The sequence below is a fragment of the Dipodomys ordii genome, unplaced genomic scaffold, assembly GCF_000151885.1.
Source record: "Dipodomys ordii isolate 6190 unplaced genomic scaffold, Dord_2.0 Scaffold136, whole genome shotgun sequence".
Lineage (NCBI taxonomy): Eukaryota > Metazoa > Chordata > Mammalia > Rodentia > Heteromyidae > Dipodomys > Dipodomys ordii.
The window spans coordinates 6422181-6447762 of NW_012267352.1; the positions used below are offsets into that span (position 1 = coordinate 6422181).

Below are 25582 nucleotides of genomic sequence, written 5' to 3' on the forward strand. Positions count from 1 at the left end.
TTTTCAGGGGAAAAATAAGTATAGATGTGTGCCAATTCAGCAGTGGATCTGTTGGATTCATTACTCCATGAAGAGAAGTCATTCAAATGGAATGGGCTTAAAAGCTTTTGCAAGAATATGATTCTCCCAGACTGATAATAAATGATGTGCTTTGAATTCTACATAGATAAATTCATAAACTCAGATTTTACCAGAAAGCAAGGAATTAAATGAGAAAAACGGCTTGGGAAACCATTCAGTCCTCAACAGCAAAGTAGCCACAGCAACCTGATACACTTTCACCATCTCAATGAGGAATGTAAGATACTACAGAGCAAGTACGTCCAAGACAAACACAGGGTGTAGAGAAAAATAATACAGTGGAACACTGGTTCCTTTATCCATAGAGAAGTTGGGAGTGTTACATGCCAAACATAACAGACATTTTTTTCTCTTCAAGTTTGACTCTGACTATGTCTATGCATAACCTTGAAGACAATTATATTTTGTTTCTGAGGTCTCATTTTGTGAGAATTAACCTTACTATAACTCTCTTTTTTATCTAAAGGATGTATTTGGATACAGTCAAGAGATTTCAGGGAGCAACTTGGGTTAATGCTAAACAGTCATTCTTTGTTCAAGGAAAAAATACTATGCAAGAATGTTATTACTGCCACCAAAGAGCACAGAACAGCACTTGGAGATTTATCCTACACCAGGGGCTCTAGTTGTCACCTTTACCAGCATATTATCTATTGTTACTTTTTTTAATGTTATTTACTGCCTCTAATTTACAGCCTTTCTTATGTGATTCAATTTTATAAATCGGGTGAATAACTGTTCTAATGTAATTTTTTATTAATAAGTTTTTTATTGTGAAAATACTGTACATAGGGGTTACAATTACATGAGCAAGGTAATGAGTACATTTCACTAGAGTAGAAATCAAGACATGATAGATTGTAGTTCAGATGCTCCCACATAATAGCTCACTGTTTAAACTTGACTATAACTGTGAAGGAAGACTAATTAAGCCTGTTTGCATTATGGATAAATGATTAAAACCGTTTCCTTACATAATTACAAGAGGCTTGATAACATGATAGCTACCAGAATAAAAAATTACGGGAAAAAAAGGATGGCACAGAAGAAGAAACAGTGTTGAGTAGCACTGGGACCTTACATTAGTGTAAACACAATGTACCTATGAGTTATATGCCCAAGCTTTTCAACTCTCTTTTCCAAAAGGCATACGGCACATTATATGCCTGTGTAATACTTCTGTTTGATGATTCTGGAAAATTTGCCACTACCTAAGAAATAAACAATGCATACCTTTTTATAGTATAAGCTCAATAGCAAAATAATGTCCTATTAGGATCCATTTCAGCTCCAAGGAAGAAGACTAAGGATTTTCAAAATGAGAAATATGATCAATGGTTCAAGTAAGCTAAATCCAGAAAATGAATGTGTGGCTCAAGGGATAGAATGCCAGCCTTGACTGAATGAAACAAGAGCAAGAGGCCCTGAGTTCAAGCCCTAGTACCAGCCAAAATAGGTTAAATCCCTTCTGTCAATACTTAATTATTATCTACCCTCATTGATAGTCAAGTATAAGAAGTGTCAACATGCTTACTTTGCATTAAATTAAACCCAGAAGTGAGGAATTTACTAAATATGTCACAAGTAAACTGTCTCCTTGAATTACCTACTTCTAGCTGGGTGCTGGTGGCTCACGCCTGTAATCCTAGCTACTTAGGAGCCTGAGATCTGAGTAATAGGACAATTCAAAGGCAGCAGGCCTGGAAAGTCTGTGAGACTCTTATCTCCAACTAACCATCAGAAAACCTAGGGCTGTGACTCAAAGTAACAGAACACTAGCCTTAAGCAGAAAGCTAAGGACAAGCACGCAGGCCCATGACTGAACCAAAAAAAAAAAAAGTATCTATTTCTACATCAGAGGAGCCCAAAATCTCCTCAAAAGGTAAAAGGAAAATCTGGTATTTTAGCTGCAGGCAAAGCCAGAGCAGAAATTAATTCCTTCCCAGCCTTTGGGCAATTATGGGCTTCTCTCAATTTTTCTTTGCTCATATCCACCCTGTGTATTTCTGTAAGCATTTGCCAGTGAAGTAGTCCCCCCTCCTCTTTCTCCCTTCCTCTACCTCTCCCCCCCCTCTCTCTTCTATCTTTTCTTTTGTTTTATATTTTGGTGGTACTGGGACTTGAACTCAGGGCCTGGGTACTATCCCTTAGCTTTTTTACTCAAGGCTGGTGCTTTACACCTCCTGAACTATGGCTTCTGGGATTTGTTTTTGTTTTTTGCTGGTTATTTAGAGATAAGAGTCTCAGAGATTTTTTTTCTGTCTGGATGGCTTTGAACCATAATCCTTAGATCTAAGCCCCTTGAAAAGCCAGGATTATATCTGTGAGCCACAAATGCCCAGCATTTTTGCAAAATGACATAAAGATCTGGCACTGTAGAGGCATAAATTGGTTAAGCATAAAAAATTTCTCTGGAATTTCTTCCAGCAGCTCTTGGGACATATGACTTCAAAGTTCAGTTTACAATTGGGTACCCAGAGCCAAATCAATTATTCTAGATGAAGCAATTATGATCCAAATAAAATAATATCTAAATCTGAGGTCACTTCTGATATGACATATAAGTGTCATATCAAGTATTATATATAATAATACATGTTCAAAGACCTAATACCTGGTTTCAGTGAATAACATTCTAACAAAAAAAATATCCAAACATTTCTATAAAACAGGCAAGTGAGAATGCAAAGAATCAAATCATTACAAGGTTTGGCCACCCGATTGAGCTAACTGCTACCAACCTGGGTGATCTCTGTGCATCATCTTCTTGGCGCAGTAACCACATTAGTTTGAGATAAACAATTGCTGGAGTCAGCCGACCCAGTACAGAATTTTCTGGGAATATGAGTTCTAGATAAGAGTACTTAAACAAAACACAATCGTATATTATCTTTAAAATCCTTTATACTTGCAAGCCAGATAGAAATACAGATACCAATTTTAGGTGTTTTTTTTTTAATATTTTCAGTCCATAGTAGGCTGATGTGAAACTCACAGATACAGAGAACCAATTGCATTTCTCAGTACGACTGGATCTCTGTATCCACCATCTCAGGTGGATTATTATTATAAATTATTATATATGATTATAAAAACCATTATGAGAGCATGTTCTCAATCACACTACTACAGAGTCACCTGGCTCACCTAGGCAGCGGTAGGGAATCACAATGTGTGTGTGGGTCTTGCATTGCTTGCGGCCCCGCTTGCACCAGTTCTGGATGGTCACTGGCTGGTTGGCTTCCACCACATTGGTGATCTGCAGTTCAGGGTAGACCTGGGGGAGCACACAAGAGAAAACCGTTACTCTTGGCAGGGGACTGACATGGACATACACCCAAATACCATCCACTACTATTATAAGGTATTTCTATTGTGTAAAAGTTAAGCTTGCTCTACCTCTGACCAAGCAAAAGAAAGTCAGTGTAAAGCAAAAGGGACAGGTAAGAAAGCATCTAATCATTGCAGTCAGGGAAATAAAAATATGACTTGAATTTCATTTTTCCTTCCCAAGGAAGAGAAAGTACCAAAAGAGAAGAGGGAAGGAGGGATTCTTAGAAGCACAAGGTTAACCAGGCACTAATGGCTCATGTCCATAATACTAGCTACTCAGGAGGCTGATACCTGAGAGCTACAGTTCAAAACAAGACCAGGCAGACACATCTAAGAGACAGTTATCTCCAATTAATCAGCAAAAAGCTGGAAGTAGAGTTGTAGCTCAAGTGGTAGAGTGAGAGCCTTGAGCAAACACTTCAAGAGAAAGTGTGAGGTCCTGAGGGGCCCCCTCCCACCCCCAATAGGGTTATGGTCAGATAAACTGGGTATGAAGATTATAGCTAGTAACGTTCTAAAGAAATATTAAAGGAGATATGTCTAAGGATATTATTCTTACTTAAATTCAACCTACCCCTATCTCATTAGCTAGATAAATATGTTGTATAGAGAATATGGCCTATGGCAAGCTCTCTGCAAAAAATAAGTCAGTTTCTTTATTCAAAGTAGTTTATACAGGAGTTTCAAAGACGTTATTTAGATAAAGAACTGTATTCATGAATTCTCTTCCCATAATAAAAAAACTAAGATTACTATTAGTGAATCATGAGGTTTGCTGAGTACTTGGAATGAGATGTCAAACTCAATCAACTAAAACACATTTGTGAAATGTCAATTGTTATTTCTTAATAATGAGTAGAGATTTGAGATAAAATATATACATAAAAATGTGTAGCTAAAGTAAGCTGTTCTGATCAACTGGTGTGGTAGTGTGGAATAAATTCAGTGGTTGAGGAATATGCTAGGAGAATACACACTACACACACACACACACACACACACGCACACACATGCATTTGCAGCTAAGTCAGAATCCTGGGAAGGGTACTGAAAGAAAAAAAAAAAGAGGTTCCCAAGCAGTAACTTAGATCCAAAGATTACACCTACTTCATTTTATTTTGGTATGTTCATAAGTATCTTAACCTTCTAATACAAGAGGGTCACAGATAATGTTCTACTTCAAAATGCCACTAAAATTTTATAGCTCCATAGCTTTATTCTATATAATGGAAGACAAGTGCCTTTTGGAATAGAAATTTAATTCTCCCACCACTTTTTCTTATGTATTATATCTCAAATGTACAGCTCTCATGAGTCATAAACTCTAAACTCTATGGCATTAGTTTGCCCCAGGGGACATGACTTTATGTGCAGTAAAGTGTGACTTACTGCATTTTCTTGAAGGGGTCCAAGCTGCCACGTCTCAGAAATATTACCCTGCTAAGAGTTTTCTCTGGAGTTGTCAGTTTTCTGTAAAGCTTGTAGCAGACATAGTCATATTGCATTTCCATCTTTTCAGTTTAAGCTAACAAACTGTATGTAGGTACAAGCTGATAGGAGAAAAGGTCCTTTCTTATATGCCATCTTAGATGCCTATAATAATATCCAGTACAATTAAACATTAAGATATTAGATTGCAAATTTCTATAGGTAGAAGTGTACACTGGTAAATTAAAGCCCAAGAATATACTTTCTTCCTAAACATTTGAAAACCAACAATAAGCAAAAAGGTCTGGTGACATGGCTCAAGTTGTAGAATGCCTGAAACAAAGAAAGAAACAAACAAAAAGAGAGAGGGAAAAAGAAGGAAGGAAGGAAGGGAGGGAGGGAGGGAGGGAGGGAGGGAGGGAGGGGGAGGATTATAGGCAGGAGCCACCAACATCCAGAGCAAAAAAGGAAAGGGGAATGGGAAAGGGTAACGGGGAAAGGAAAGGGAAGGAGCAAAGGAAAAGGGGAAAGGAAAAGGAAAGGGCTGAGTAAGGTATGCATTGTTTCTTGGACTTCCTTCAGCTTCTTTTTCCATAGCACTGACAACTGAAATGGTTAATATGCAAAAGGATGTCAAAATTATAAAATTTGAACCACAGAGAGTCCAGGCATAATTTGCCTAAATTCCAGGTATAAATTGCTTACTGCTGTAGGCAAATGGAAGCAGTAATTTCAACTGGAGCGAGTTACTTTTATCCAGAAATAAAGCTATTAAATTGGAATTACCAAAGACAATCAAGTTAAAGGGAGATGAAGATCAAAATGGAAAGAAACAAAATCTCTGTGGAAGCACAGAAAGATACAACTGTATGCAGAAGCAACTCCCCAGCTAACAAACAAGAGCTATAATATATATTTGACAGAATGACAAAAATAACAAATATTATTTTTAATTAAATTTTTCCAGTCAATCCTAGAGGCAAAGATGCAATTTTATGTTGATAAAATAACATAGCTCTTTATTTAGTCAAGAATAAAAATTAAAATAATTAGACACATGTCTTCGTATCTTGATAAGTTCACTGCTTTCACCATAATTAAGTACAAGTGTCAGCTCAATGTTCCATAGTTCTTTGTGACATCTCAAATCTTAATATCAGAAATAAAGATGTGAAAGTTCTTTAAGCTGTTTCATTTGCACGTTTTTCAACATAAATCACACACACACACAAACACATACAGAAAGTTATTATAACAGACATTTCTAATAATTTTAATTTACTTATACAACAAACATGAATAAATATAGTCTCTTCTAAAATGCTTTATGTGAAATCTGAGTAATTTTCTTGATTACACATCTATATTATATTATGTATAATATATATTATATATTTTATATATTAGCAGTCATGGGGCTTGAACTCTGGGTCTGGGCACTGTCCCTGAGCTTCTCATCTCAAGGCAACCAGTCTACAGACTTGTGCCACTTCTAGTTTTCTGGTGGTTAACTGGAGATAAGAGTCTCACAGACTTTCCTGCTTGGGCTAGCTTTGAACAAGATCTTCAAATCTCAGCCTCCTGAGTAGCTAGGATTACAGGCGTGTGCCACCAGCATCTAGCTCAAAAAAAAATTTTTTAAAGAAGTTATACATAACTTTTCAAAAGTTATCCATATTAGAAGCAGCTAAAAGCCAAATGAGTCAGCAACTTAAAAAATAAGGCATCTTGATGGGTTGGGAAGGTGGCTCAGTGGTAGAGCTCTTGCCTTGCATGCATGAGGCCCTGGGTTCGATACCCCAGCACCACATAAGCAAAAAGGAAAAAGCCAGAAGTGGCGCTGTGGCTCAAGTGGTAGAGCGCTAGCCTTGAGCTGAAGAGCTGAGGGACAGCGCCCAGGCCCAGAGTTCAGGACCCACGACCGGACACCCCCCCCCAAAAAAAAATAAGACATCCTAATTTTGATAAATCTTTCTGAATTACATCTACACAGAATAATCTCATGTATATATATGTTCCCCGTGTTCCAAGGAGACTTTTACATCACAATTTTAAATGTTCAAGCCCATTAAGAACCATTTAGGTAAAGAAATTTCTACCACAGTGTAAAGGAAAGTCAGCCATCTCTCTACTGTGGGAATGTGTTATATCTACCACAGTGTGCTTCACCTTCACCTTCACATTAAGGACCTACCTGTACCACCTCCCCCATGAGCCATATCCATTACCTCTGCTTAATTTTAAGGCTGTTAGGAGACTGCCAGCCCACTACTACTTTTCTGTGGTGCTCCAACGGCAGCTATCCTAAATCTGATTTGTTAGTGACATTTTAACTCTGCATGTCCAAGTTGCAGGGGACCGGAGGTACCCCTCTTCCTTCAGAGTTGTAAACACATACACATCCAAGCTCACTAGGTGAGCAGACTTGCCTGGATACTAAGATATAACACACACAGGTGAACAAACGAGGCATCTTTCTGCTGGTCTTGGGAAGAAAACAGGAAGATGTGCAGAGAGAAGATAAGATGAGAGACAGACAAGAGGGTCAAAAAGAGCCTGGCTTGTGACTCCTTGAGTCTTGGCACATGCATTTGGATACTTAGTGATACACCAGCCCCTTTCTAAAACATAAGCTATGTTAGTAGCTTTTTGTTCCTCTACATGAAAGAGACCCTAAGGAGAAAGGCCTAATTCACGAATACCTCTGTGGGATTCCTCTAATCCTGGCACCCACACCTTCTCATCTGATCACTGCATCTTACAATACCAGATCACTAGCCACTTCCTACCTCATAGTCACATGCGTGACTTCCAGCCTATTAGAATATGCTATGCTCCTTGAAGGCAGAGATGATGCTATACATTTTGTGTTTCTACACAGTAGACAATGCTGCAGTAGAACCTTCCTGAGTATTTCAGGTTCAGTTCTGAATCCGTTCAGTATTCCACACTTAAGTACAATGTTCTAAATAGTTATTAGATTATAAGCTTTCTGGGCAAAATAACTCTTCTAATATTGTTCTTTCAAGCAGATGTAGCATCTCACATACCTAAAACCATCTTATATAAGAACTGTATTATATTATAATGAATACTGCAAGGCTCAGGAAAACATTGCAGTATTCATTATAATATAATTCATTATAATATAATGAACTTAAGAAATTTAAGAAAGTTGAGAATATGTAGTTTTTTTTAATCTTTTTTATTGTACAAATGTTGTACAAAGGAGTTTCAATTACATGAGTAGGGTAATGAGTACATTTCATAGTGAACATTGTTACCTCCTCCTTTGTTTTCCCCCTACCATCACTTCCCTCCCCACCTCCCCAATTCCTCCCACCCCCACCCCCACCCCAACATTATAAAGTTCGTTTTCAATATAGTATCCTGTACATCTCGTCATCACACTGGGTCAGCCTACATCCCCATTTAATAAGCCTTCTGCAATATCCCTTCCCCTCCCCAAATTACAAAAATATATATACAAGGTGCAGAGCACTGGCATCAAATCCAGTGAAAACAGGGGTTATCCCATGGGGGAAGAACATACAATAGAGACAAAAGAATCACCTAGTGTAGAAAATCACCTAGCAAGAAAAAATAAACCCTGTTGTGGGTACATTTTGCTTAATATTATCTCATGTGGTTGTATGTACATAGCCTTTAACCTACTTTGCTTGTCCCTAGACACGTACTAGTCAATGCAAACGAGGAAACCATGGGACCTATGTTTCTTTGGGCCTGGATTACTTCACTTTAATATGATTTTTTCTGTCTTTCCATTTCCTAACAAAAGAGGCAATGTCATTTTTTCTGACGGAGGCATATATATATATACATATACATATATATATATATATATATAAAACACGCGCGCGTGCGCGCGCGCACACACACACACACACACACCCCACATTTTCATTTTCTTGATCCATTCATCTACTGAGGGGCATCTGGGTTGGTTCCATATCTTAGCTATGGTAAATAATGCTGAGCTAAACATGATTGTGCTGGTAGCTTTGGTATGACCTTGTTTGTGATCCTTTGGGTAAATGCCCAAAAGTGGGACTGCTGGCTCAATAGGGAGCTCTATGTGGAGTCTTTTGAGGAACCTCCATACTGCTTTCCAGAGTGGTTGAACAAGTTTACACTCCTGCCAATAATGCAGTAGGCCACATCCCCTCCAGCATCTGTTGTTATTAGATTGAGAATATGTAGTTTTTTATATGTGACTTTTTCTTTCTAACCCATGTTGTCAGACACACACACACACACACACACACACACACACACATTTTTTTTTTTTTGCGGTCATGGGGCTTGAACTCTGGGCTTGGGTGCTGTCCCTGCACTCTTCAGCTCAAGGTGAGTGCTCTACCACTTGAGCCACAACACCACTTCTGGTTTTCTGGTGGTTTACTGGAGATAGGAATCTTGAGGACTTTCTTGCCCAGGCTGGCTTTGAACCCTAATCCTCAGCCTCCTGAGTAGCTAAGATTATAGGTATAAGCCACTGGCGCCCAGCAGTGCGGGAAATCGGAAATCTATAGAGTTGAGGTGATGATTTACCTTCTCAGATGTTGACCAAAACCACATTATGGTAAGGTGACTTCTGGTGACTGAGAGATAACTGGAGACATTACTGCAGTAGGACTGCCTGTGAACATTGCTTATATTTAACTACAGAATAAGAACAAAGTAGGTACAGAAAGGGCATAAGGAAAGAGCCCTATATAATTTTATGTTCAACATTAAGAGAAAAATTCCTTTTGCAAAAAAGCCACCTAACACAAGCAGTCATTATTTCTATACAACTCAATTCCAGATAACCAAGGTTATGTCAAGAACACAAAACCAAATGTGGTCAATAAAAAGCTGAAAACAAAGTTAATGGCCTAAGGAAAGGCGAGGGGGTGGAGTGGTCACTACTAATTCTGAACATTATCTGTTTATTGTTCTTTCTAGACAGGCAATTTGGAAAATAATTCTTAAACAAATTTTAAAGCCATTTCTTTTTAGAAAAATGTTGGAAAGTATACAGCATTAATAAAATAACTTAAGTACCTATGTCAGCTGGTCAATAAAATAAATTATGCTTCAGTACTTTTAGTTCACAGGTTAGTAAAAATAAATGTGTAAGAAATCTGTAGTGGTCTTGTCAAAATTGATGCAGACCCTTCGTAGTAATGAACCTGAAAGCAAATGTCTGAAATACCATAGGAGAGCCCTTGGTACAATTAATACACTCTAAAATTTGTTAAATTAACAAGTAAGTTAAATAGAATGGCAGTAAAGTAAAACAGGCTCTGTTGGTGACTAGGAGGATAAATAAGATTAAAGTAGTTATTTACATGTTTGAAAATTGAACCTGTTTGAAGTTGTTTGAAGAAGGGTAAGTGGAACTGAGGAGAGTGATAGATGGTATGAATTTGATCAAGATACATTATGTACATCAATGGAAATGTCATAAGAAATCTCCCTTTCACAACTAACCATTCTACTAACAAAACAAGACCCCCAAGCCCAAAAAAACCTATATTCCAGACTTGCCCAGAAACATGCCTATATAGATCTGATAATAATTGAAGTTGACTCAGTGGTTCATAGAGGTTCATTTTACTATTCTTTTTTTTTTTTGCATGCAAAAAGCATTTCAAAAAGTTCTGAAAAAAATAATGTAAAGGAAACAGATTTTTAAATGCATATAGCATGTGAGAGCTGGGGATGTATTGTATACAAAATCCTGATTTTCATTCCTAGTATGGTTAAATTTTATATAGTAAATATAAAAGCTAAAGTCAAAGTCCAAGAAACAAATGGTAGATTTATTATTTCACTTAATGTGTACACACACACACACACACACACACACACACACATGACAAAAATTCAAAAGCCTTAGCTAGCCATGATAGCACACATTTGTAATTCTCTCATTAGGGAAGCTGAAGCAGGAGGGTTGGGAGTTGAAGGCCAGCCTGGGTTATTGTGAGATCTCTCAAAAACAAAATAAAAAGGTAAACAAAACAACAAAAATAGATAACAAAGTTTTATATAAAGGTAGTCTAACTTTGGGATATTTTCATCTTCTAAAAGCTTTTATATGCTAATTCCTTTTAGCTAAGACACATTCAAGAATAAGCAAAGCATATAGCAATTGAGGCGTTCCCATGTACCAGACATCATTGCAGATGCTATAGGTATATCAGCTCACACAATCCTCAAGTGAGTAATTTCCACTTTGCAAAAGATGAAACTAGAACACATGTAAAGTGGATGCCACTCCAAGATAGCACTTGGAGGCTATCTTAATCACAGGTGAAAAACAACTTAAAAATCCAGTGCATAAACCAAGAAAAGGATGTAGATAACATACTGTCTCTAGGTTTAAAAGGCACACTTAAAATTTTTCTGAGGCATGAAGAAAAATCACTCCTTTTAGACTGTGTTCAACCTCAATTCTGTCAATAATGAGGAATGTTGAAAACAGAAGATCCAGTTTAATTGAGAAAGAATTGGAGGCTGGGAAGTCTTCTCTTCTTGCAACTTAATGAGGTGTTGAGAGGCAACAGGCAGCTGACGAAACACCACAGCAATAACAGACGTCTGAGCAGGGCTGGGTGCACAATGCAGCCTTATGTAAGGAAAAGGGGAAAATGCTGCAGGGAGTTGGTGCATTTCCCAATCATCTGGCCCAATTTTGCTTCTGACACTGTATAAGAATATACTGTCACAGTCACGCTTTCACATTCTGAGTTGGAAACATCAAAGAACCTTGTCTGACTGACAAGTCATTGTACTTTCAAAATGCTCAATGTCAAGACAAATGAGAGAGGGTAGGGTAGGGTAGGGTGCACACAAACAGGACAGTCCAGGAATGTGAAAATCAAAATGTGTGTGTGTGCACACAGCCAGATTCATATTCTCTCCTATTTCCAAAGTCTTCTAGCTACAAATCCCATGTTCTCTGCAAGCAAATCTTATACCTACATAGATCACCAATACATAGAACACACCCATATTCATAACTAGGCAGCCCAATCCATCTATTCAAAAAATGAATTAACACTGATCAAGAAATTGAACTGATACCTAATTTATGAAATTGCAACCTCTTGTACAACTACTTAAATAAAGAAATAAATGATAAAACCCTATCACAGCTAATTGCTGACAAAAACAAAACAAAAAACTGTCCCACTTACTATGATTATGGACCTTCGAAATGCAAAAACTGCAAGGTTTATGTGTGTACTATTTGTGGGATAATTTTAAGTCTACAAAGCTTCTGGGTAAACAAAGCAAAAATGATGAATCTACCACAGATATCACCATGAATGAATATTCACAGTAGACTTTTAGACAAAAAAGATCATTTATGGTTTGCCTTTTAGCAATTTAATGTTAATTTCATATTGTTGTAGAATGTACGTGTGTGCATGTATGTGTGTTTGTATGTATGCATGTGTGTGTATATGTGTGTGTGTACAAGAGAGAGAAGAAAGAGAAAAAGTGAAGTGAGTCTTGTTTGGGAATACCATATACTTATTTATGGGTATAAAATTTTAGAATAGAAAGGAAAACAAAATATCACCTTCTTAAATTCATGTAACAGATACTGACACTGGTGTGCTTTATTCACAGGCCCCATTAACCTATAGACAAAGCAACTATTCCTTTAGAATAATAAGGTTAACGAAATAACAGATACTGTTAGCTGTGGAGAACAAAATATGTTGCTGACTATGTAGCTCAGTAGTGAAGCTGTTGTCCAAAAGCCTGGCCCTGGGTTTGATCCTCAGCATTAAAGTTTCATTCTGTGTGTGTGTGTGTGTGTGTGTGTGTGTGTGTGTGTGTAATAAAAAAGATAAATAAAATCACATTCTCCTCACTTTACCAGTTAAATCTAAATAGGTGCTGAAACTTAGCTGATCCAAAGATTCCACCAGAGCCAGGTCCCCAGTATCTGCTACTTTAGGAAGTTATCTGGCTTCCTAGTGTCTGTATGTTAAGGATGCAGGGTAACAAGGAATATTTTAATTCTCTCTTTAACACTGCTGTTGTATACAGTTTCCCATTTAATTGGTAATATTTTTTACACCTGCCTATCTATTCCTGTTATATAGTGATAGTCAGCATGCTCTGACATTGGACAGTGGCATTCCAAGATTGCTCTGGTGTCAAGTGATGATTTTTATCACAGTATAACAAGACGTCATGTTCAGGGAACTCACAGAAAAAAACAAGGATGGCAAGAATGATCCACAGTCCTTTTCATGCTTCTATTCTGTGGTCTGCATTCCCTTCTTCCTACCCCAATCAAACCTACCTTTAGAAACAAGCTAATTTGCTAAGCGTTGACCAGAATTCCCACATGACTCCCATTCATCTCAGAATGAGATTCCTCATCCCCAAGACCCTTTATTTTACAGCCACATCCCATCTTTGAGATTTTCTAAATTACATTCTCAATTATATGAAACTGAATGCTTTTGATCTCTTTAGTGTCAAGAATGGTAGCTCCTCCCTCAGCAGTGGCTTGACGGTATTACCTTGATGCTATTCAAGAAATTCTGGCTAATTTGCTCACTAAATTTGGGAAGACATAGATTCTGCAGATGTAAAATTGAAGTACAATTCCTTTTGCTTCCCAAACTTTTTGGTTTAAATAAAACAATGTATTTTTAAAATCTCATTTCATCTAAAGAAAGAATAGGCTAAAAGTTCATTCCAATTTTTTGTTTCTAAGTTTTAATATATGTTCTCAAGGGGGTCACTATCCTACTTTTGTTCTATTTAGACTTAGAAATGCCTTAGGCCAAAGTTTGGGATTCTAACAGTTTGCATTAAGACAAAAATCTACTTTATGATGTTAATTAATTATAAATAATTTATATTCTTATATTCAAGTCGCTTTTACAATATCAGCACTTTGTAAGATTTGTAGAGAACAGAAGAAAAACTTTTTTTTTTTAATTAAGTTGCCACAGTTGTGGCCATTCATTGCTACATACAAACTACAGTAGTATCAAAGACATAAAGAACAATCTAGGAATTTGGTTTGTTAGATGTTTTTAGGTGGCATAATTGTTTAGGATGTTACAGCTGAATATTTAAAGTCATAAATAGATAAATAAATGGAATCAATAAATTAAGAGGAAATAAATTAAGAGGAAACCTACTCCCCAACTCCTGTCTTCAGAATCCAAACTATGGAATTAAATAGCCTGTACAGATGGAAGCCATGAGTTCCTTGTAGGAAAGGTTTCTTCAGTGTAAGAACAGAGGTAGAGCCTTTGCTCGTCCTGCTTCAATCTCTGTGCCAAAACAGGTCATCTACAAGTAGTATTTAATGATGACCAGCATGCTCTGGGACAGAGCTAAATATCAGCGTGAGATATGATCTCCATCAGGGTCATTGCAAGATCACCTTGGGTTTCTAGTGATTTTGCCCATAGCAGCCACAGTAGGGTCCTTGTCTTGGTCAGCTTGAGATGCTATTACAAAATACCACAGTCTGAGTAGCTTTAATAACAGAAATGTATTTTGTAATTGTTCTGGAAAGTCCAAAATCAAGGTTCCACCATGGAAGGGGTTAAAACAAGGGCTATCAGTTTCTTGCTATATTCTCACATGATCTTGTGTGAATCAAAGACAGAGTAGGCACTCTGTGTTTCTTTCTATAAGGCACGGATGCCATCAACAGGGCCCTCTTCCTTATGACTTCAATAGTAGTCACTGCCCAAAGGTTCAATCTTCAAATACAACCCACAAAGGGAGCCACTTTCAACCTAGGATTTTTTTTTAAGTGTGTGCTGACCCCTAGGCTTAAAATCAAGGACTCGAGCTCCTGCTCATTTTGTTTGTGCATAGCTGGGATTCTATTCTTTGAGTCATGCCTCCAATCCAACATTTTTTTACCTGACTGAATATGGAATGTCAGAGATCTTTCTGTCTAGGCTACATTGAAATTGTTATCTTCCAGATCTCCATCTCCTGAGAAAATAGGCATGAACCATTGGCTCTTGGCTTCAACATACGAATTTTGGGGAACACACTCAGCTCAACAGTATTCAAGATTTAACTTGATAAAGCTAAAGAAGAAAAAAATCAAATAATGGTAATAAAAAGTATAACAAAAAATGAAAAATAACACCCCAAATTAAAGGACCATGTGCTTAAACAATGACCTGGCAAAAGGAAACTACTGTGATTGGGAAAAATACATGAATTACATGGGTACCAAACATTTGAAGGCAAATGATAACAAAGCAAAACACACAGATAAAACACACATGCAAATTAAACCCTAAGTTTCAACCTATCTTCTCAATTAATTCTAGTAAGGATTTATAAATAGGGGGTAAAAGTAAAGCACTGTTTTTCCTTTTTCTTCTAAATGTTGCTCTTGGATAGGATTGCATGCAATCACAGTGGCAAAAATTACAGCAATAATTTCTTAAAATCCAATAACAAAGGATAAAAATTGAGAGAAACATGAGACTGTGAAGGACTTGCACTAGATAATTCATCAATAAAGTATTAATATTTAACAGAGGATTCTTAGCTATGTACCAACTGATACAAGTTAAAGCAATCTTTTGGAAAAACAAATTTAACAAGTGAGTTAAAGTGGTTAGCACAGGGTCAAAATGAGGTCAAAATCATGAGTTCCATTGGTCCCCTGGGTCCTAAGATCACAGACAGCTAACAGCTGTCTCTCTGACTCAGCCAGTTGCCTCTGAAACATATGTTTGGGTCATGAGAGGGATACAGTAAGGGCATAAGAGGGAAAATTCAGTACTAAGACAAAAAAAGGCATTAAATGCATAGTCCTGGTAATAATATTGGTTTAACTAATAGTTGTGGTATCTTTAGACTTATAGTAATGGCTTTCTATTTATTAAAAATGAAATAAAAAGAAGTATAAGGCCAGGCTTGGTAATACACATCTGCAATCTCAACATTATGAAAGTAGAGGCAGGAAGATCACAAGTAGGAGGCCAAACTGAGCTATATAGTGAGTGCTTGTCGAAAAACAACAACAAAACCCACACCACAACACAACAACCCAAAAACAAAGAATGAATTTGCACAAGTGATGCCACTGGGAAAATTCTTTCCTAGTACAAAACAAAACAAAAACACTTATAACCTGAAATTCTATACCCAATAAGCCACTTTTTCAGCTGTAAGAATAATGTCTGGAAATAATGAATTAAGAATGCTATCCAAGCCAGCATACTGGTGGCTCAAACCTGTAATCCTAGCTGTGATGTCAGGAATTTTCTCTTCAGTATACATGTATATGTATGAGAAGCACTCTCTAAACAAACAAGCTGCTCAGTGGATTTTGTTGCTAGGCAATGAAAACTGCCTAAGAAACCCAGTGATACTACTTGCCCATTTCCCTGCCTTGGACAAGGAGATCACCAAAATTCAGCCACTTATTCCACTGGTTCTGATTTCTAGTTCTGTATTGCTCTTATTTATATACATTTTAAATGTACTTGTTTTTAAATACACAATCTTGCTATGTAACCCAGGTTGGCCTCAAACTCTCTTGCTGACTCAGCCTCCTAAATACTCGACTACAGGAGTGCACCACCATGCTCTGGCCCAGCTCCCCACCTCTCCAGATACTACAGTTCAGTTCTTATCTAACATGGCTTGATTTACACAGAATCACTTTGCCTCTAGATCTTCACTCAAAGACTCTATAGCTGGTGGATTAACCATTTATGTCATTTTTGTAGCAACTTACTGAAATCTGATTTTGACTTCTTTCCAAGCTATTCCAAACTGCCTCCCCGAAGGTAAGAGACAATCTTTTAATAGACAAATCAGATAAATGTATATGTGGGTATAGAACAACATCCAAATGTGCAAAAAGAAATCCCAAGAGTAAGGGTCAGTGTCTTATCAGTAAAAGGTGGATAATGTCTTCCAGATTTCCAGGACAGTGGGGGAATGAATCCTACTGAAGTCTTCCTGATTAATCTGAGGATAGGTGAAGATGCTATTATAAGCCTTGCAAATAAAATGTGCTAATAAAATAATTTAAATCTAGATCTCAGTAAGTCAAATTAGGCCAGTTTTAACATCTGACATTGATAAAGACCTCACTGATAAGTGAACTGAATGAAATCTTTCCATGTGTGGTCATTGTGCATAGGAGACATGATTTTAACTTGTCACGTAACTGTCAATGTCAGTTTGCACATGTAAATTCATCATTTCCCCTGCTTTGTAATTAACTTAGCTTGACTTCTACATTATACCTCCTGATTATTTTATTTTTGTTGGTCATGGGATTGGAATTATGGGCCTGGGCACTGTCCATAAGCTTCTTAGCTCAAGGCCAGCACTCTACCACTTGAGCCACAGCACCACTTCTGGTTTTCTGGTGGTTTATTGGAGATATGAGTCTCACAGTCCTTCCTGCCCGGGCTGTCTTTGAACCGAGATCCTCAGATCTCAGCCTCCTGAGTAGCTATGATTACAGGCGTGAGCCACTGGCACCTGGCTTATCTCCTGGTTCTTAACTGGACTCTCTTGCCACTGCTCACTTTCCATTCAGGGTGTGTTTTCTTGGTTCCCTTTATCCACTGGAATCCACTGATGAGGTCTTTTCCCAGCTCCTTTCCCAGAGGCATCATCGAGGGTAACTGCTTGGCATAGCAGTTGGTGCTTTGGTAAACTCAAGGTTCGCTAACAAAGGCAGCTAAAATTATGGTTTCTCTCCATGTTAAAAATAGCCAGAGGAGGAAAGTCCTTGAGACACTTCTCTCCAATAAACTACTAAAAAAAGATAAAAGAAAAAAAAGAAAGAAAGGCAGAAGTAGAACTATATCTCAAGTAGTAGTAGAGTGCTACCTTTGAGCAAAAGAGTTCATGGACAATGCCCAGGGTCTGAACTCAAGCTCTTGGACAAGCAAACACACCAAAAGAAAAAAAAAGGTTCTATGTCCTATTTATCAGTGCATCCTTGGCTCCTAGAGATAGCTCTTTGAAGGAAGAGGGAGTCATCGGTTGTTATTTACTAACTTTTTTTTTGTTTATATATTTGTTTTGCTAGTACTAGGGCTTGTACTCTGGCCCAGTACTCTTGGGGTTTTCAACTTAAGGTTAGCCTTCTATCACTTCAGCCACACCTCCATTTCTGGCTTTTTAGAGTTAATTGGAGAAAAGCCTGGATTGGCTTTAAACCATGATCCTCAGATCTTAACCTCCTGAACAGTTTAGATTGCAGGCAGTTCTCTTTTATTTAAAAGGCTCCAAACAACTCTTATTTCCAACCTTCAGTAAAGATCTGAGGGATCATCTATCAGGACTCCCCAATCTACTTCCTTCCCCCCCACTTACCCGATTATAGGATCTAAGATCCACTAAGCCCAGAATCACTGATGGCCCAGGATAGGAGGGAATTAGCGAAATTGTTAGCGACAATATATGCAAATTTCCTGTGTTTCTTTTAAATTTCCTACTAGCTATGTAAAAAAATGAAAAGGAAGTAAAATTAGTTTTAACATAAGGCTGTAATATCTTTATGATGAATTTGACAAGATATATAATAGGCAAGTATTTCAACATAAAAATATCATAGGTGTAGAATATATAAACTAAAAGTTGTAAAATTTATTAGTGTCATATTGTATACCTTTATGAATACTATCTTTGTCTTTTGGCTACCACAAAGAGAAAGCCCAGGGAATAGACACTCCAGCAGGTAAGCTGGAGAAATGACATGGTGCAGGAATAACTTAATGAAATTCAAATCTATAGTTTTTCCCAGTCTTAAAAATATGTCAATACATATATCCAGTGACTTTCTGTAACCAGAGAAAAAACACAAACTTATTAAAATGGCTCAAAAGACATGGTATTTTGGATCTTCCTTTCTTACTCAGTGACTATACATGATAAACAGAGAATATCAGAATTGTGAGAAGAGAAAGCCAAGATTATTCCTCCCCATCCCTCATCTCCCCCCTCATCCATGGCCACCAAAAATCTGCCAGTTTGGAACTAAAAAAGAACTACTCTGTGGCTTAGCCCAGCCCAAACCACACCCTAAAACGGAAAGTGCAGCTAACGAGAATTAGTAGGATCTCAGAGTTCAACAGGAAATGAGGGATGTTCCTAGAATTAAGAAGAGTCATTTGTGCAGAGTCAACAAATGTTAAAAAACATCTGGTTATGGGTTACTTAAATGAAAGGCAGAGATCATAAGCTATGATACAAATATACTGAAAAGCCATTCGCCAAATAAGAATGACTTGGTCAACATCATTCACTACATTTGTGTTCCAGCATTTTTCTTCAAATTTTATTTGAGTAGTGATTGCCAGCAGTGATTATTGGAGCGTGAAGGATGGCTAAAGTATGCAGTAGTGCACACTACCTGGGAGAAATAACATTACACAGAGTAGTAAGAGAAATGATCAATGACAATTATTTGAATATTTCAAAATAGCTAGAAAGAGGACTTAGAATGTTCTCCAAACAAAGAAATAGTGTCTAAAGTGAGCAGCAATTAATCTGTCTTAATAGTGACATATTGTATCTTTGCATTAAAACATCACACTGCATATCCCATAAATGTGTGCCAATTTACATGCCAATTTAAAACAAAATGTGCAAAGAAATTCTATTTGATATACACACTGCATTCTCAAAAACTGAAAATATAAAGGAATATAAACCAAAATTGAACATAAATAGATACAAATAAACTATAAAATATATCAAGAAACAAAAAAAAAATTTAGCTCCAACAGTAGTTTTAATCAACATACCATAACTGTAAAGTCTCATAAGGAAACATCCGAAAGATTAAAAGGAATTGCAAAAGTCTCTCAAACTTAAGTTTTACTCATGGCCATAATACAACATCATAAGCAAATGGTACCACAAACATATTCATGGTACGGAAAATCATTAGGAAGTAAGATTTTTATGGTAGGAGATAAGTAAGTAAATCTCTAATGGGACGCAGTGGCATCCAGATAGGACTTACTTCCTGGCAGTACTGCAGGATACCCTCCTTGGTTCCAATACAGGTTTTGGTCCCAGATGGATCCGACTCCCATTTCCCATTCTGGACATTCATGTGCATGTTCAGTTTGCCACAGAACATGGCGATCTGGGGCTCTGCCAGCAGGCCAGCATTGCCATCAGTGGGCACCTATAAAAAACAAGAAGTCACAGTCAATTATAGAATCCACAGCTCCAGAACACTCATAGGATGTGTGAAAATGCTACAATGAAATCCCCTATTGTAGAACTAATATAAAGTAATTAAAAATTTATTTTAAAAAGAGAGGAATGGGGAACCAGTCAGCAGTATCAGAGTCTACTCCTGCTATTTTTTAATTATACATCAGCTCTACCTTTGGCATTCTTTTGGGTTAAGTATTATATGTGCTATAGATATTTCCAGCAACCTATAATAAATAGTGATTCCTTGAGGGGGAGAAGAAGTAGAGGAAGAAATTAACAATACTGAAAGGAATTTATTCATTAAGAAATAATACATGCTTTTCCACAAAACTTAGCAGTACCTGCTGAAAGATTCTGATAATGAAGTATGATGACTTTTAAAATAAACACAATCGCTGCAGAGAGGGTCAGATTCTCATAATCACCACCAGTTGACAGACACACACAGCACAATGCCAGTCCTTGCCTGATAACCAGGTTTGGCGTTGACATGTGTGCCACTTCTCAGCACCAAGAGCAAGTGCCTTATTAGCTAGCAAATACCAGACAGCATCGTCACTGTTGAACAGAAAATTTCACTCTAGCATTCGCCAATGTAACAATGTTGGATATTCCATCTGGTTTCCCCAGAACATTCTCGGATTTGTCACTCCCTCAGCTCTTTATGTATGCTAAAGGTAGCAGTGTCCCATCTCCCTGACTGTACCTCAAAGAGCCAACCTCTCATTAAGAGCTCAGCAGAGTTTCTGTTGACTATTAAATACCAAATCCAGGCAGGGAAGTCTATGAGACTCTTATCTCCAATTTACCATCAGAAAGCTGGAAGTGGTACTGTGGCTCAAGTGGTAGAATGCTCACCTTAAGCTGAAGAGCTCAGGGACAGTGCCCAATGCAAACCCCACCACCACACACACGAAAAAAACAGTCTTAGTTATGACTATTATAGACAATATACAACTTAGAAAATATGAGTCTGTGCACAGATATTTTTAGGCAGATATTTTTAAAGGGAAAATAAAGTTCTGAATTATCTATCTTACCTCACTCAATAGGTTCTCCAAGAAATAAAAAATAAATACCAAGAGTAAAATAAAAGAGTCATTTCAAACCAAAAAAATTCAAAAGGCACAGTAAAATACTCCTTCCTCCCTTGTTAAATCCAGCTGCTAAAGAAATGTGAGCAACTATGCCAGGAAGAATGAACCATGGATCCAAGTTCTGGATGATTCCATGGATCCAAGTAGTTAAGTTCTGGATGATTCCAAAACAGCTTGAATCATTCCCAAAAATGGTTCACAGGAGACAAAATCCAACACAGAAAACTCCATGGAAAGATTTTAGTTCAAACTATGACATTTCATGACATTTCTTCTCAGGGAAACAGATCAAGTCATCCTCACATATAATATTTTTTTCCTACTCACTTTTTTAAAGTAGTATTTTTTCCTAAACCTCAAATGCTTGAATAATGGGGTGACATTTTAACACGTCTATTTACCCAGATCCTTGATCAAAGGGTGACTCACATACATTTTGTCCAACCACAACAGATGATTTTATGATTTTGGAAGAACCAAACAAAATGAACGGAACCTTGCACCGAGCAAGTCCTAGATATAAGAACTGCTGACAGAATTTCTAGGAAATTTTTCTATGTTTAACCGAGTTATGCTTCTGAAGCACTAGATGTTTAGGTCACTCATTTCCAACAACAGCTGAGGCCACACTGTCAGATTATTTGCAAAAGACTTCAGATACCTCAGCTTCCCCACATAAGCATCCTCCTACAACTCCCAGACGACAGACAGTCAGTCCCCACACCATGTCCACTCTCCACCAGATGCAAAGCAGCAGCCAATGCAGAACACACTATGGCTGAGTTTAAACTTTCATAGCTCTCCTGAGAGATTAAAAGGAAACTTAGTGCTTTCATCTGTAAGATCAGAACATGAATTATGATAATTGAAATGGTACAGGTAGAAATATAACAAGAAAGTTAATTCAAGTAGCAATCAGTTCCTGTGGACAAGGCACTAGCGTATTTAGATCTAAACGATCCCCTTCCCTCAAAGAATCATCCACAAATGCAATCTCCATTGTATTAACACAGTACTGCACTCTGCTCTTTGAAACATATTCCTATGCCAAAGATTACCTATCTTAGCAACATTTGGTATCTTAAGGAAATGAATAATCCTTTACCACAGTTGGTGAATATTTTTCCTGAATGAATTCTATCTTCTCAATCTCAAATTTTCCCTGTAGCTCTACTTCCCTATTAATTTGCTGTCATAGCTAACGAATGTTTGCTACCTGCAGTCAAGAAAAATACACTTGATCCCATTTCCTCCCTTCAAGGAACATTTAATTGACAATTTCTGTCTGTGGTAGCCCAGACCTAAGAAGATCTCCCTCAATCCTTCCCTCAAGGGGATCTTTGGCTGTTTCCTCCCAAAATGTACCAGGGGTTGTGTGTGTACCAATTAGACAGGAATGATGATGCATGACTTCCAAAGGAAGATTATGAAGAGAATTAGGATTCTTCATTGCTCTCTGGCATCATTCACTGTAAGGAAGGCCAGCTGCCACGTTCTGAGAACATTCTGCAGCGTTGTGCAAGAGGCCCAGGGGGTGAGGATTGGGTCTCCTGTCACCCACCACTTGAGCAAGCCAGTAACTTCAGTTATGCCCTGTCATCACTGCAGCCAAAAGAGAACTGCAATCTCAAGAGATCCAGAGCAGGATGATCTACAAGATAGTCTCTCATTCTTAGCCCTGCAAGTGGAGATAACTATCTTTGCTTTAAACCACTAAATTTGTGGTTGAGTACACTGCTGGTTATCTCCAACATTCCTTACCACAACATAGCCTTTGAACTCCTCTCCCGAAAGCAGCAAGCAAGACACAGCAACAATGAAACACTTCAATATGCTTCCATTTTCTGCTCTATGGAATGATGAATTTTTTTATTACAAAGAGTCAAAGGGAAGGATTTTAGATTTTGTATGTCAATCTCTTTTATGGCTATTTAACCCCTATTGTAGCACACAAACCAAGACCCTTGACAATAAGCAAATAAACAGGGATGACAACCTGCTCTAGAGAAGTAAGTTTATGATTTAGGCTCTCACTCGCCATAATTTTCTTTTTTTATTTTCTTTCTTTTTTTTTTTTTTTTTGGTCTGTCATAGGGCTTGAACTCTGGGCCTGAGTGCTGTCCCTCAGCTCAAGGTGAGCGCTTTACTACTCGAGCCACAGCACCACTTCTGGTGTTCTGGTGGTTTATTGGAAATACGAGTCTTACGGACTTTCCTGCCCTGGCTGGCTTTGAACCACAATCCTCAGATCTCAGCCTCCTGAGTAGCTAGGATTACAGGCGTGAGCCACCGACGCCCAACATACTTTTCTTTTTTTTTAATTTAATTGTAAAGATGCTATACAAAGGGGTTACAGTTACATGAGTAAGGTAATGAGTACCTTGTCTAGCATTGTTACCGCCTCCTTTGTTTTTCTCCTAATATCCCTTCCCTCTCCTACCTCCCTCATTTCACCCCCCCTCCACAAGTTGTAAAGTTCATTTCCAACAAAGTGTCTTGTGAGTATCATTGTTACAATGAGTCATCTTGGTGGTAACAAGCTTTCATGCCTCTAGCCCTTCCCATTTACTTATCAACCCCATATAATCTGGTATCTGCCAGATTATCCTGGCTCTTCTCTAGTATCACTATATTGATTCACTACTCTCTAATTGTGCCACATATATTCCTAAAATTGCTTCTCTTTCACCTACCTAAAGAATCATGTTCATCAGAGTCTTTCTTACATTATAAAGATACTAGGAAACTGATACTGTCTAGGGTTTGGGAATTCATTGTCTCAAGCTCACAAGGAATTCAAGAAAAGGACATAAGAAGTGTAAGAAGTTGAGATTTTTACTACAAGAGCCAACCAGTTGAACATGAACATAATGGACTCCTTCCAAAAGGAGTTCCCACCAGAGAAAGAATTACAAGGCAGGAACAGTGAGCATATTGGAAAAGTTTACTTATGATTAGGATGCCAGGGGAAACTGAGGAAATGCCTCTTGGAGCTATTGGCAGGTTGCTATAAGCCTTCAATACCAATGCCTGCCATTTGAGATCTTATATCCATTTGCTTCTCAGGCAGGAAGGAGATGACAGACTTCTTAGTGTAAGAAACTGGGAAGCAAGGCCCCAAATCAGTAGCCTCCTTGTAGGCTCATGAGGTCCCTCTTTTATAGTCCTTTTGTGGGTCTCAGCTGTGCTAACATCTGGAGTCAGTGCCTGCTTCACTCCAAGGGGAGGCAGTGACTGCCCCCGCATCAGTAAGGCCTTTGCTTTCTCAGTGACATTATTTCAACTTTCCCAGAAGGGGATGTCAGCACCACCAGGTCACTGTCCCTTCCTAGCCTGCTACCTACACAATAAACCTCCCTCACAATAATCAGTTGGATCTGATCATATAAAATAATACTTATCAAATGAACTTCAAGAAAGGGAAACAAGAGATTTATCCTTTGTTGCTGTTTTTAGTTTCCTTTGGTCTCGTTTATCTGTTTTTCAGAGGGGAAGAGGAGCACTGAAATGGAGGGACAAAAGGTGAACAAATGCAGCAGTAATGCTCACTGACTTATATAACTTGTGGGCGGAGACATGAAGGAAAAATTGGGAGAGCCAAGGAAGGTGTGACATTGTCCCAAAAGAAATGTTCTCCTCTTTACCTGACTTATGTAACTATAACCAGATCTCTGTAAATCACTTTTATAATAACAATTTTAAAAATCTAAAAAAACAAGTTTGGAGGACAAAGCAGTACAAAGTCCTTGCTTTCACATAAGATAATTAACCATCCAGATTGTTTGGGTTTTAAATTTCTAGCACAGCAATTGTTTGGTGCTAAAATCAAGAAACTTCCTGGCAGAATAAGATAATTGGTTACTGTATTAAAATCTATCATAAAACTTATCACATTTCTTTAAATAAATTATGTCACTGTAATAATCTAATGATCTCTTAATTTTAAGAGTGCTAGGTCTGGCTAACACTAGAAAATACACATTTTCTAACAGATCAGATTTAAGATGATCATTATGAAGACAATGATTAATTATTAATTATGAAGACAATGAATTAATTAACATACCCTATTTCCATTAAATAAAAGTAAACTCAAAAGTTTAAAGTTTCATTCCTCACTAGTCACAGCAAATTATTAAACTAAAAATTGTACACATATCTGATTACACTTAACATTATGAAAGGGCCTTCACAAATACTCAAATCACAAAACCATGTTTCTGGAGCAAAATTCTTTTCCAAACCAACAACACGTGTTTATACGAATAAAAATGGTTTCCAATTCTCACTGAAACCCACCTGCAAAGAAACCTATGTTTTAAGTAACATATCCCTGACTCAGTTCAGTAATTCAATGCCCAATAGTATCCTCACCTGCAAAAAGAGACCATTTCTGAAACAAAGGCACACTGTGGGCC

The 25582-nt window shown here is 37.6% G+C and overlaps 1 protein-coding gene across 5 annotated transcripts in view; it reads right to left on the bottom strand.

Moving 5' to 3' along the window:
• Window positions 1–25582, bottom strand: part of App (amyloid beta (A4) precursor protein) — a 218206-nt gene that overhangs the window by 135825 nt on the left and 56799 nt on the right. For 4 of the 5 annotated variants that reach the window (XM_013031031.1, XM_013031029.1, XM_013031034.1 and 1 more), the window contains exons 2-3: window positions 19865–20032; window positions 3229–3358 (exon numbers count right to left, since the gene is read on the bottom strand). In XM_013031031.1, coding sequence (XP_012886485.1) covers window positions 3229–3358; window positions 19865–20032 — 298 coding nt within the window. Of the gene's footprint in view, window positions 1–3228; window positions 3359–19864; window positions 20033–24517; window positions 24522–25582 lie in introns of all 5 variants that reach the window. The other variant, XM_013031032.1, reaches the window with a different exon arrangement.